Source organism: Podarcis muralis, chromosome 5 (assembly GCF_964188315.1).
Source record: "Podarcis muralis chromosome 5, rPodMur119.hap1.1, whole genome shotgun sequence".
Taxonomy (NCBI): Eukaryota; Metazoa; Chordata; class Lepidosauria; order Squamata; family Lacertidae; genus Podarcis; species Podarcis muralis.
In genome coordinates, this window is record NC_135659.1 from 69760508 (window position 1) to 69774692 (window position 14185).

Sequence of the window (14185 nt, forward strand, 5' to 3'; positions counted from 1 at the left end):
TCAAATATATGTAAAATGACCCTTTGCAGCAACAGTGGTTGGTGACAACAGAATTGTTTTAGCATTGCTGAGAAAATTCACTCCTATAGTGGAACAGGATACCATTATCTCTACTTAGACCCAAATGAATAGAATTGAATTTTTTAATGTTGCAGTTTCACACTGGTTTTTTCTCTTTGAAGTTCTTTTGTTCCTTTACAGTGTGTGTGTGTGTGTGTGTGTGTGTGTGCGCGCGACTATCTGAAACGTTCACCTACTAGTCTGTTGTAGGTGTTATAGCATATGGATCTAACTGCATGCAAACACTTTTGACACTGATTTGTGTTACATGGTCTTCTTTCCACTGCTAATAAGAGGCATGTCTCGCCCTGCCTACAATGGATAAGGGCACAGGGGAGTTACAGGGTAATTATGAGGCAGTGGTTGTGGGGGAGAAAGGAGGGAAGTGGGCGTTACTAGGCAATTAGACGGCAAATCCCATTTAATTCCAGAGTAAATTCATGGTTGTTTCTGTCCTTTAACCACAATCCCATTCATGTGGTAATTACTTTGGGGTCCATTAAGTGCAATTACAAAGTAATCCACAGGAGCCAGTAATTACTCAAAGGTTCTAAGATATTCACCAATTAAAACCCACTGGGCTACCATTTAAATAGAAATGGTCACATGGCATTTATGAGTCAGGATAGTTCCCTGCAACGTGTTTTATTGTGCTGGCTTCTTCTACGAATGGGACAATGAGGCGATGGGTAGTACATAATCTACAGCAGCAAGTACCTCATTGGCCATTTCAGACCTGAGAAATCCAGCATGAATTATTTGTTCTGTTTCTTTTCTTGAGGATCACCCACCCTGTTCAGATGGCATCATATTCTTTGGGTTAAGTTTAGCTAGGAGCTTCTCTTGTCTATCTTCATCACTGGCTCGGAAATACAGATAGAGGCGTTTCTCCTGGAAATGGACATCACTCTCTCAACAATTGAATTAAACCAGTTGGGGTTGAGGGGACACTATATTAGTTGAAATTTTCAATCCAAATACAGTAGGAGGGTTAACACACTCTGACCGCTGAAAAGCATAATTAATGTTGGGGCCTTCTTGCATGTAACTCATGATATATCTCATTTCCCCTTGGAGAATTAGTGGTGCTTTCAGATGACAGTTATAGTCACTCAATGTGACATGTGACAAACATGGCATACCAACACCACCATCCCCCAAAAATGTATTTAGGCCTGTGCCGTCCCCCTCATTCCTTGTTGTAACAATGGCAATAATATATAAAATGGCAATAATGTATAAAAATGTATTTTTCACACCATTGGCACGCTGCCGGTCTTGCATAGTTCACATATCCTCCTCCTAATGAGAGGGCATGTGTATTTCATCTTAGAATTATGTTTCAGTCTCCCTTCTGTTAGTGACTGAAAGTAAATGGAGCTGTGCTTTGCAAGACTGGCTTGTGTGGCTTTGCCCTCAAATAACAAATGGGTGAAGGGAGCCTGCCATAGCCTTTCCTTAAAACCACAGGTGGACAACATCGTGTCCTCCAGATGTTTTAATCATCACCACCATCACCATCATTTTATTTGTATGCCATCTTTCCACAAAAAAAGAATGACTGCTCAAAGCAGCTTACACAGTGGCGGAGCTAGCTGCTCGGGCACCTGGAGCGGCGCACATGCCGTGCACCCAGGGGCGATCCGCCCAGGGAGGATTTTGTCACCCCCTCCCTCTGGGATGGCACCCGGGGCAGACCGCCCCACTGTCCCCCTTCCTACGACCCTGAGCTTACAACAAAGAAAACAAGAAAATCAACTATCACGAGAACAATTTCTTGACATAATAAAGCAATAGCGTAACAGCAAATATCATAACACCAAAGCACAACATTTCACTTGCAACAAGATTGCATCGTCATCTTAATTTTATTGGTTTTGAACTACAACTCCCATCACCCCTGGCTATTGGCCGTGCTGGCTGGCGATGATGACAGTTACTGATTGCACAGCATTGGAGAGACGATGACTCATTGGCCACCTATGCCTCTCGTTTTCTTTAAAGTAGTCTTAACATAACTTACCTCGGCAGTAGCTGTTCTCTGCCCTTGTAGGCTACAGCTGCTGCTTCCCCTTTTATCTGAAAACCAGGCAAGGCCAAGCAAGCTGTGAAGAAAGCACTCTGTTTGAAAATGCATTAAATAATTTCCTCTTCCTTTTGCTTGGTTTTAGAAATGTGCTTGAGAGAAGGACGGTGGTGGTGGTGAGTGTAGGATAGGCTGGTAGAATGCCTAGTCCTAGAAGAGCAGCTAAGATGCATCAGAGGGAGTAGCTCAGATAGGGATGCTGGGGGTCCAGGATGGTGGTATTACTAGAGGTCTCTGGAGCTTGGCTTGACTCAGGCCTGATTTGTCTCCTAACAGGGAATATTCCAGCATTTCTTTGATATTGTGTTTCCAGACATGGGTGGCTGGATAAACATACTTGGAAAGCTCATCTCCAGTGCATAATGACTGTGTTTTTCCAACCCTTTGGAATGTGTCACACTCTGCTGAGCTTTTCTAGCTTTCTTAATGATGCCTTTGCTTTTCTCTCTCCCAGGGACCTAAATTATAATGAGCTGGTGGAATTCCCAGTGGCCATTAGGACACTCGGCCGACTTCAAGAGCTGTAAGGCATTTCTTTTGCTTTCCTCGAGGAAGAATTCTCAGAGATAATCTGGCTCCAGCTTTAATGTGGACGGAACTGCCATTCCAAATGCTAATGCGCATTCCTCTTTCACCAGGCCTCTCATAAATTCAGCATGCCCCTCTCCCCGCACTGCAATAAATGCCTCACGGATGTCATTAGTGCCAAATAGAATTTCCAAAGTTGTGGTACCAGTGGGCAGATCGCCATGGGGTGTAATAACTATGGCCTTTGGCCAAACACATGAGACTCGCACACAAACGCACCTCCGCAGAGAACTACTGAAGGCCCACAGCACTGATGGGATGGGCATATTTTGCTGTGCCAGTTTCTGCAGCCCCTGCTGTTTTCACCTCTAGGGCTATGTTCCTTCAGAAGAAGCTTTGAGGCTCTAATTATTACCCTCAGTGGAGCATTCTCATTTTCCACCTCACTAAGGTCCATTCATTCTTCCAGGACATGGGCAATTTCTGGCTTTCCAGGAAACAGACGTGCATTGTGGGTAATAGGCTTCTCAGCCCTTAGGGTGTGTTCAGATGGTCCTAATTTGGGAGTGGCATGCACTGTCTCAGTGTTTCCAGTTTCCAAAGTCCACATATCTGGGGTGTTTCAGCTGCACTGGTTCCTACCAGATTACTGTGTCCCAGGATAGGGGTCTAGACTGTGAAGCTTACGTTGTTAGCTTGCCAAGAGCACAGGGGGTGTCTTTTGTACTTATTTGCATATATTCTGCTTACATTATAACTGCTGTTTGTGATGTCAGGTTTGACCAATGCTGCTAATTCAGTTTGGCTTCATTATATGGTTTTGTCCTATCTTTGTATCTCAAAAAATTGATATGCATGCACATTCACTGTAAAGAGGCTAAATTACTTTGAGCTTCATAGAGAATTGGTGAAGTGCATATATTAAGAAATAAAATATGGTAATCATGGGCATGTGTCTGTTTTGCAGCATGTATGCAAACAACAGGAGGGAAAACATAAGTGGTGACAGCTTCTTGCCACATCTTCACAAATGCAATGGACTACAGTGAAGATTCACACACTATCCATGTAGTAAATTTTATGTTGTGAGAAAGCTAACTTCAGACATTCTGTGTTTAAACAATACTTCTGTGTTCTAATCCTTAACCACCCTGGTGTCTTCTTGCTCGACAGGGGCTTCCATAACAACAACATCAAGGCTATTCCAGAGAAGGCGTTTGCTGGGAATCCATTGCTCCAGATTATGTAAGGAATAGGAATATGAAACCCAAGATCACTGCATAACCCCACCATGCTTGTCATCAGGGAGCTCATCATAATTCCCAGGGCTCTTGTCTCTCTATTTCCTGAGGGAAAAGTTAAAGAAAGGAAACCAACACGAGTTGGAAAGTTGTACTCTAAATTTCCTTTACCTGTTTCTAATGCCATGTAATTTACTGTATTCCATCAGGGGAATGAAAAAGAGAAATCAACAGGTTATAACTGGAGTGTTTTCTTCATCCGTATCAGTGCAGGTCCCCTTTCAGCCACTGGAAGATAGGAAAATGTATGTGAGGTGCAAAGGAAACTCCTGAAGGAGCTGCCCAAATATGCTTTCCAGGCAGTTTTCCACTTTCGTTCATGGTGCTGCTTTTTTTAGAATTACTCTGTGGCAGGCAAAGCTTGTCATTAGCTGGAAAGACTATGTCAGAGCTTCATTACTGTAGAAATTTGACTAGGCAAAGGGTATTCTTGGGTCAGCTGGGAAAACATTCTTCACTTTTCCCCATGGTCTTAGACCACAGTGACTCACCTCGTACCTGCTTTCGCCCTATTCCCCCAGATGTGATAGACTTCTATATCCCACATGGTGCAGCTCTTTTAATTCTATCCCAGTCATCTTCCTCAGTAGTATTCATATTAGCAACAGGGAAGAGACCAGGCCTTCCTTGCATATATTGGCATTAACTGAGTCTTCTCCTCTTCTACAGGACTTTGACCCGGGCTGGCATCCGTTTGCTTCCTGGAGGAATGTGCCAGCAGCTGCCCAGCCTACGAGTTCTGTGAGTTACAAACGTGCTTCCCTTTCTTGCTAGGGCTCTTGGCAGGCATATTTCCTACCAACACAGGAAGCCATGGCTCCCTGTTGCTGACCAGTCTGGCATAGAAGTGTACTGGGCAGCCATGGCACATTTTCCACCCTTCTGCTTTCTCCATTCCAGGAAGCTAGCATTAATGGGCTTTCTGGAAATCATATGGTGTCGCTTCAGTTCCATCTGTAGTCATATGGAATATCACTCTTAATCCCTGAATTTAATGAACACCAGTATCTGGACATATTGGGTTAAGAATATCATGGTGATGAGTGGGTGGAAAAAAAGGGCAGAGATTATCCAGGATTATGATCAAAGTTTGTCTTTTGCACATATTGAAAGAAGTGCTGGATTGAAAAATCGCAGACGCTGGAGTGTCATCTACAGCTTTTGCGTAGTCCTCAACTAACAAACAGTACATTAAACTGTGGTGTTTTTCAGTTATACATCCCCAGATGTTGTTGGACTACGGTTCCTATAATCCCCAGTCAGTGATCAGGGATTGGGACTTGCCGATCAGAAGGTCGGCGGTTCGAATCCCCGCGACGGGGTGAGCTCCCGTTGCTCAGTCCCTGCTCCTGCCAACCTAGCTGTTCGAAAGCACGTCAAAGTGCAAGTAGATCAATAGGTACCGCTCTGGCGGGAAGGTAAACGGCGTTTCCGTGCGCTGCTCTGGTTCGCCAGAAGCAGCTTAGTCATGGTGGCCACATGACCCGGAAGCTGTACGCCGGCTCCCTCAGCCAATAAAGCGAGATGAGCGCCGCAACCCCAGAGTTGGCCACGACTGGACCTAATGGTCAGGGACCCCTTTTCCTTTTACAGGGATTGTAGGTGTTGTACTTGAGCAACTTCCTTGGGACACAAGGTTGAAGAACACTGGTTTCAAGTGATATAACAGCATCATGCAGAAGTATGCTTTATACCCATATGTCAACTTAGATAGCCACCAAGTAGTAGCCAGTTACTGCTCTTGGCTTTTTTTTTTTTGGTGAGTTGGACACAGAAAGAAGCTAAATTGAACAGAGGAAGGGTTGAATAATCTAGGGATAATATCAGGAAACTGGGCATATAAATGAATGAAAGGACTGGTGCCAAGCATGGGGTGGGTGCAAAGAGGATATTACCTGTCTCTGGGGTTTCCTGCTTCCCCAGCTGCATAGCCTGGGGACACCCACTCCTTTCCTCAAAACCAAATACATTCCAGGAGGGCCTTCAAGAAGGAAGGCTTTGTTCTAACTTTCGTTGTTTTCCCCACAGTGAGCTCTCACACAATCAAATTGAGGAGCTACCCAGTTTCCACCACTGCCAGAAGTTGGAAGAGATGTGAGTAACTCTTGCTTCGGGGCAAGCTGAGGTGGAATCCCCAAGCCTGCACAACAAGTTAAGCAGTCTGGAGGTGGATAAACAGTCTGGAGATGGGTGCTGTAGCACAGGGCCCTAATTAGGATCTTCCTGGGGTTTAATAGTGTCTCTGGGTTTCTTGTGCCCTGTGTATAACTTTTTGCATGAATGCTTGAAGCAGCACAGGAAGCTGCCTTATGCAGAGCCAGGCTGTTGGTCCATCTAGCTCAGTCTTGTCTGCTCTGGCTGGCAGTGGCTCTCCAGGGTTGCAGGCAGGAGCTTTTCCCAGCCTGACCTAGCATCGGTTGAACTTGAGACCTTCTGAAGGGAAGGCAGATGCTCCTCCACTGAACATAAAATAGTTTTGAGGGATTTCAGGTTGAGAAGGTCAGGGCAAAACAGACCAGTGAGTAAGAGGGCACTGAGTCTCTGCTTTCCCAAGAGTTCCCTTCTCCCCACCCACATGGTATTCCCATGGGTGGGAGCACCAGCTGGTGACACCGAACCCTGCAGGCTTCATAGTGTGAGCAGATGCTGAAGAGGCCTGGGAACTGTTGGTATAAAGAAACCTTGGTGCTTGTAACTGCCGCCCCCCACCCTGCCTCCCTCAAGCACACATTTTATTTGAAGGGGACACTGCCGCAGGCCTGAGGCAGTATGCAGGGAAAGGGGTGGGTGGGTGGCAAGGAGCTGTTTTGTTTCTTGATCCACTTTCCCCTTGAAATCTGAACCCCTTTTCAAGCCTGAATAGAAATAAACCGTCATGGCAGTCCTCCTTTCTTCTGCTGCCAGTGAGGATGGAGATCTCTGTGAAGCAAGTCTCCCTCTCTCATTTCAGCCTCTCTGTCTTTGCAGTGGCCTTCAGCACAACCACATCCACAAAATTGGAGCAGACACCTTTGGGCAGCTCACAGCCTTGCGCTCCATGTGAGTACAGCTTGCTGGGAAGCATCAGAGGTTTTTATTTTAGTGGAGTAGTGCGAGGCAGTGCGCTCTGGGCATGATTGCAGACGCAGCCGTACAAAGATCTATTCAAAACAAGCCTGCCATGCCAGTCCATAGACACACAACAGCCCATTCTTGTGATGACATCTACCTTGCCCCCACCAACCCAAAAAAAGGAGCAGCAGCACTGAGTGGAATATGTACTTCAATGTGTTGGGCCCATCTCCAAGCCTGCAAAAGTACCAGATGCAGATGAATTTAAAATATTGTTGCAGAAGTTGGGTGCCACCCCTACTCTCTGCCAAGCCAGAAGCAAGATTCCAGGGGATTTCAGGCACTCACCCAGGGTTTGTGCTCCTTTGGAAGCTTGAAGATGCAGCAAAGACTGTTGTAGCTTTAATAAATATAATTTGTTCATCTATTTACACCTTCAGTCTGCATGGAGGGAGTCCAGATCTTACAGCATGGTCATTTCAAGAGGGGCTTGTCCCCCACAGCAGTGCAGCACTGGAGTCAAAGTTCTCTTTCCCAGCCAGCCTTCAGCCAGGCTGCCCAAGATGGATCCCAGTCTCTTCTCTCCCCTTTTCTTCCCAGCACACCTCACTCCAAACTCTCTCTTTTCCTGACACTTCAGTCATACACCTTATCACCATAGCAAGCTCTGTCTGCCCAGGCCCAAGAATTCCTCTCAGATCAACCATCAACACCTTTTGTCATGTTTATGCCTCTATCCCAGGTGAGGCCCTGGCTTGGAAAGGAAGCTTAGCCGGTGTTCTTCCACTGGCCTGCAATTTTCCCTTCAACCCTCCAACTCATCAAAACCCTACCATTTATAAATTTCTAGGGTTTAGGGGTGTCCCCTTCAAATCTACAACAATATGAACACACACTCTATATCTATCACATGCCTCACACAGAGAGAAGACTTGTGATGTATTGCATTCCTCAGAGTTACAAGCATACCAGGAGCAAGAGATTATTTGTGCACCAAAACGTTTCAACCCTTAGGACTGAAAAGGGGGGAAATTAAAAATAAGTAAAAACAATGGTCCATCACTCTTCTTTCCTGCTCCTTACTCAAGTTCTCGAACAGAGTCCTCTGTCCCAAAGCTTAGTCCCTAGCCCAATCTTGCAAACCTCACAGCCTTTCACTTTCTGCTCAGGCTGTTCCTTACACAGCTCTCCCTGTTGAAGCTAGAGGACAACAGCCCCTCATACCCTCCATGGATCTTTCATGGATCTTTCAGAAGCTATATGCAAGAGCCCTGTTGTGTGACCAGCCAGCTTGTATTCCTAAGGCCCGTACTTCTGAGGTTCTGCTGAAATAACAATCCACACCATACTCATACTAAATTCACACATGATAATTCCACCACCACCCTTTGGTGGGTGGGGAGGTCACAGTGCACAGAAAGGACAGGGTCAACCCTTCCTTCCCCAGGCACAACCTTTTCCTGAAAATGCCCTCCTGCGCTGCTATCATGCTTAAAAGAAGCTTTCCATTGGAGCCAATAGAAGGCTTTTTGATGCCTAATTGCAAAGGGGGGGGGGATGCTACAAGCTGTATGGGGAAGCCCCAGGTGCCAGATCCAACCCATGGGATGGTTGCTACCCGTTCCTAGAAAAATGTGGTTATCCTTTTTTTCCTGCTTGGACTTCTAGTGGGATGACTTTTTTCATGTGTTCAAGCTTATTCTCTTCCTCATCCTCAAACCGTGCTGGCAGAGGGTAGGTCCGGTGGGAGGAGGAGAGTAGAGCCTGACCAGGTATTTTGTGCAGGCAAAGGGTAGGTTCACAAGGAGGAGAGCCAAGAGTGAGAGCAATAGTTATCGCAGGACACAGGCAGAGGGTGGGTTGGGGCAGGGAGGAAGAGTTAGAAAGAGGGTTTTTGCACGGGCAGAGGGTGGGTTGCAGAATAAACCACTGTAAACCCTGTGTTATTTCTGCACCAGGTAAAGTAATTTTTAGCCCCACAATCCCACCCCAACCTGCCCTTTATTTTGCCCAACCAAAGGTGGCAACCCTAGCAGTTCCCCACCCCTGACTTACAGACTCTTCAGCATACTTTCTCCATCCCTGCATGTACTTTTGCCTTGCAGAGACCTGAGCTGGAATTCCATTCAGTCTATCCACACAGATGCCTTTGTGACCCTCCGCTCTCTCACCAAGCTGTAAGTTACAGTTGCAGGGATAAATTACTGTTGTTTAAGTTAAATTTATATGCCACCCTCCCTTCCAAAGCAGGCCAGGGCAGTAAGAGAGGTGGGCATTATGTCAAAGGTATGCATTGTGTCAAAAAATAAATACCCCAAACTGAGGTGCTGCAGAAGAAGTTAATCTCCTTTTACACACAGCTAAATATGCTTTTCACCTGACCAAAACCTGATTGCTTATCCATTTTCAATGTCTAAATTAAAAGGGTAAAAGTGCTATCACTTTATAATATTTTTAACACCAGGCAAGTGAAAGTTCAATGGGACGTGGGTGGCGCTGTGGGTAAAACCTCAGCGCCTAGGACTTGCCGATCGCATGGTTGACGGTTCGAATCCCCGTGGCGGGGTGCGCTCCCGTCGTTCGGTCCCAGCGTCTGCCAACCTAGCAGTTCGAAAGCACCCCCGGGTGCAAGTAGATAAATAAGGACTGCTTACCAGCGGGAAGGTAAACAGCGTTTCTGTGTGCTGCGCTGGCTCGCCAGATGCAGCTTGTCACGCTGGTCACGTGACCCGGAAGTGTCTGCAGACAGTGCTGGCTCCCGGCCTCTTAAGTGAGATGGGCGCACAACCCTAGAGTCTGTCAAGACTGGCCCGTACGGGCAGGGGTACCTTTACCTTTACCTTTTTAAGTGAAAGTTCTTAGTTCTGCCAAGCAGTGAAAATTTTGGAATTGATGAGGAGCATCAACATCCCAAAGGCCTTTCTTGGCTCCGCTGTCCCCTCTCGTTTAAACAATAATATACCATTAAATGCCAAGGGTTGGTTCTATTACAGAACAGAGTTTAGCTGAAATAACCCATACAGCATGTTCTGTTACTGGACTAAAACCATGTACTTATTTTCAAGGGAAAACCGGTGAAAAGAAAAGAAACGTATTGCTGGCAGATCCCCTTAAAAGTGGCCGGCTAACAGTACATGGTACAAAAGCCTAGTTTCCTAATTTCTAGGGATAATGGGGTGGGGTTTACCTAACCAGCCCCAGCAGCGGAAGTCCTGCGCATGGACTGCTGCTGGAAAATGAGGCTTTCCCTTCCTCTCCTCCCCACACACCTTCCCACACCCCCTGAAAGGGGGGTAGTTCCATCTAGCAAACGAGAATGCCAGATGGAGCAATTGGAAGAGGATGATACTGAATTCCACCGATGGACTTTTGTCCAAAGTAAGTCTAAATAGCATGCATAGGGACAGCAGGCTTCTGGACTTCATTGTTTGAGAATCTAGGCATGGACCTCTAGATTCTAGGCATGTGGAAGCTAGGGGAAGTGTCAGTGTCCTTATAGAATACTTGAGACTAGGGGGTGGATTTAGGGGCACGTCCTGCTATTAACAAAACAGCAACTGAGCATCTAGTGCTGCAGCAATAAAACTGCTAGCACATCTGCAAAGCTAAGCAGGGTCTTATATGATTTCAAATTGGATGGCGGGGGCTGTTTGTTGAGATTCCTGCATTGCAGGGGTTTGGACTAGATGACCCTCAGGTCCTTTAAAGGTAAAGGTAAAGGTACCCCTTGCCCGTACGGTTGTGCGCCCATCTCACTTAAGAGGCCAGGGGCCAGCGCTGTCCGGAGACACTTCCGGGTCACGTGGCCAGCATGACAAGCTGCATCTGGCGAGCCAGCGCAGCACACGGAAACGCCGTTTACCTTCCCGCTAGTAAGCGGTCCCTATTTATCTACTTGCACCTGGGGGTGCTTTTGAACTGCTAGGTTGGCAGGCGCTGGGACCGAGCAACGGGAGCGCACCCCGCCGCGGGGATTCGAACCGCCAACCTTTCAATCAGCAAGCCCTAGGCGCTGAGGCTTTTACCCACAGCGCCACCCGCGTCCCCGATCCTTTACAACGCTATAATTCTATGAACTGCTATGGAAGAACCACAAAGCAGGATTGCTAAAGTGATGGGCCAGGTGTACGTGTGCTTCTTTGGCACTGCATCTTCCCATGGTCTTATTTTGACATGTGTGTGCATAAGCAGAAGTACAGGAAGCGTTCCTGGGAAAAGTAGGTCCTTTTCTTGTGGGGCACGCTGAGAACACAACCCACACTGGTCCCACAGTCATTGCAGTTGGCAACTGTGGGGCCAGGGTAGACACAAACTGCTTGAGCCACTGGCCTGCAGGGATAAATGGGCCACAAAGGCATATCTGATCACTATGCTGATGTGATATAAATGTCTCACCACACTATTATATTGCAACGTGTGGGACAAAAAGGAGTGCATGAAATCTGTCTGTGGGCCTGAGGCTATTCGTCTGGCATTTTGGAGAAAAGCCTCGCTTTTTTATTGTGTGGAAAAGATAAAAGTGATTGTGCCTTTTGCCGGCGAAGCTAACAGAGCAACTATACTGAGAAACAATCAGCTACACATAGTGAACTTTGTTGGCCTCTCTTTCCTTAGTGATAATTCAACCTATACTTGGAATCTTTCTGCCATTCAGCAGAATAGCTTCCCCTCATACATCCTCAGTGGGCGAATCACGTATTAAAGCTACTTGATGGCTAGCCTGGGAAGAATGTATAATATAATAATGCTATTTACATATTTTATTACACTCTTGTACCATTCTTCTTCCCAGGTAGCTCAGGATACTTTAAAAGATCCTACCCTTTCCTGTTATAGCATCACAGCCACTCTTTGAGGTCACCAGTTAACTTGATTAGCAAAGCAGTGATTCTTTACCTTTGGTCTCCCTGGTCCTAGTCCTACACTGCACCATACCCTCCAACATTTCTCCGGTGAAAATACAAAATGCTACTACGGAGAGCAAAAGAGGCCCACACCTTCCAGGATCTCTGTTTGGTCAGTTTCTCATTGGGAGACCTTATAGGGACCATGTGTATGCTTCCTTGGGTTCCATGATGGAAGTAAAGTGGGCTTATAAATGTTAGAAAATAAATAGATAAAATAAACAAGACTAGTGTGAAGGCTATAGGTTGAATATCACAGAGGAACGAGAAGCCACCAAGATTCACTATGTGTAGATGCTTATTTTCCTTGGCTTCATGTCACATACAAACAGGGATTCATTGTGAATGACCAACAGTTGTTGCATAATTGCTAGCTGATAAATAAGGCAACTTGAAACCATGAGTTTACAAGGAGCCTTACAAGGAGCCTTGTCCATGTAGCGCTAAACCATGATTCAGTTTGACATGTCATGCAGCCGCTATGTATGGAGTGCTTTAAAGCACTATATATTTTCTTACTGGTAACATCTATTTTTGATGGAAAGAGATCTACCGTATTTAAAGCAAATACATCTCCTAAAAGTTAGATTATTTACCAAGGATTATGTGATGAGCACAAGTTTTCTATGAATAGTTGCTGCCTTAAAGATGCTTGTTTTGGTCAGTGGTTGCCATTTTTACCCTAGAGAAATGCAGCATTCTTGGTTCTTTCCTTTTGGGGCTCTGCTGCCACATTTTGCTGCAAGAAGAATACTTTCCCATGTAATGTGAGTTGGTGTTTGGCATCAGGGTGTAAATGCACGCTCTGTCTTTTCTCCAAGCAGCCAAATACCTGCCAATTCGTAACAACGTAACCTGAACAAAGGTGTGGGAAAAGCACCCGCCTATTGCGTTCTTTTCATTTATTTATGTAACACGATCTATTGATTTTTAACAATATCCCAACAACTCACCCAAGGGACTATCAGGATGGTTTAACAAAAATATATTTAAAAAGATGCGGCTCTCAAAAATTGGGTTATAAATCCTTTAAATAAACCAACCTTTTTTAAGTTTTAAAAAATCCTCATTAAAACAGTAATGATATAAATTCTAAATATCCTGAACAAATGTATTGTGAGAACCTCATCTCTTGGGCCCAGCACACTTCTCACTAACCTACACCAGTGTCCCCCCCAACCCACCCACCCACCTCCTTTTTCTCCAATAGAGATTTGACTGACAATCAGCTGGTTACGCTGCCATTGGCTGGATTGAGCGGACTGACTCATTTGAAACTTAAAGGCAACCCTGCACTGTCTGAATCCTTCACAAAAGAGAGCTTTCCCAAGATGAGGTGAGCTTTGTTTCCGATTTCTGGCTTCTGGCTCTGTATGATTGGACTTCGTTTATTTGCTTTGATCTGCCTTCCGCTGTCCGTGTTTACTAGACGTTTCCGTGAATGCTCTTCGGCCAGAGGTTTGAGCAAGCGTGACTTCCTGCTCACACTCTGAATCCATTGCTGCCTTGAGAAATCGATGAGCCACTGAACGTCTTGTCGCTGGCATCATCCAAGCAGAGACCTTGGAAGCAGGGGGCTCACGCCTGGGGCTCAACAGAGCGGAAAACCTTTGCAAAAGCCAACCTCAGTTAATGACATCCAGCCTTCCCACAGCAAATGCTGTTTGTGTGGCCGTGTCTTGTCTGCTGTGGATTAATGAGCTGCCTGGAGGGATTAGTAAGCAGCTAAGACAATACTCGGTAATGTTCAGAAAACAATGGCAGAAGTGCCAGCAACATGTGGTGTTCAGCACTGGTCCTGCTCAGAGTAGAACCACTTAAGCTAATGGACATGACTAACTTAATTTCAACACGTTCGTTCTGAGGTGGACTTAGCTAAATACAACCGTTAGCATTTACAGTATGTGAATGAGGAGTCCCTGGCACTCCGTCCCCAGTTCAGTGCCTTTGCAGTACAGTCGTACCTCAGAAGTCGAACGGAATCCGTTCCGGAAATCCGTTTGACTTTCAAAATGTTCAGAAACCAAGGTGTGCCTTCCAGTTGGCCGCAGGAAGCTTCTGCAGCCAATCGGAAGCCGCGGAACCCATGTCAGACATTTGGGTTCCAAAGAATGTTTGAAAACCGGAACACTCACTTCCAGGTTTGCAGCCTTCGGGAGCCAAAATGTTCGACTCAAAAGGCGTTCGACTTCCGAGGCACAACTGTATATGGATCACAGCATTCCTTGGATTCGAAACATTATCAGAGACTCTTG

General features: G+C 46.0%; 1 protein-coding gene across 1 annotated transcript in view; it reads left to right on the plus strand.

The window, feature by feature from the left end:
• The window catches only part of LGR6 (leucine rich repeat containing G protein-coupled receptor 6), a 145527-nt gene that overhangs the window by 120360 nt on the left and 10982 nt on the right, over nucleotides 1-14185 (plus strand). The window contains exons 7-13 of the mRNA XM_028734668.2: nucleotides 2601-2669; nucleotides 3848-3919; nucleotides 4645-4716; nucleotides 6004-6069; nucleotides 6943-7014; nucleotides 9132-9203; nucleotides 13141-13266. Coding sequence (XP_028590501.2) covers nucleotides 2601-2669; nucleotides 3848-3919; nucleotides 4645-4716; nucleotides 6004-6069; nucleotides 6943-7014; nucleotides 9132-9203; nucleotides 13141-13266 — 549 coding nt within the window. The remainder of the gene's footprint in view (nucleotides 1-2600; nucleotides 2670-3847; nucleotides 3920-4644; nucleotides 4717-6003; nucleotides 6070-6942; nucleotides 7015-9131; nucleotides 9204-13140; nucleotides 13267-14185) is intronic.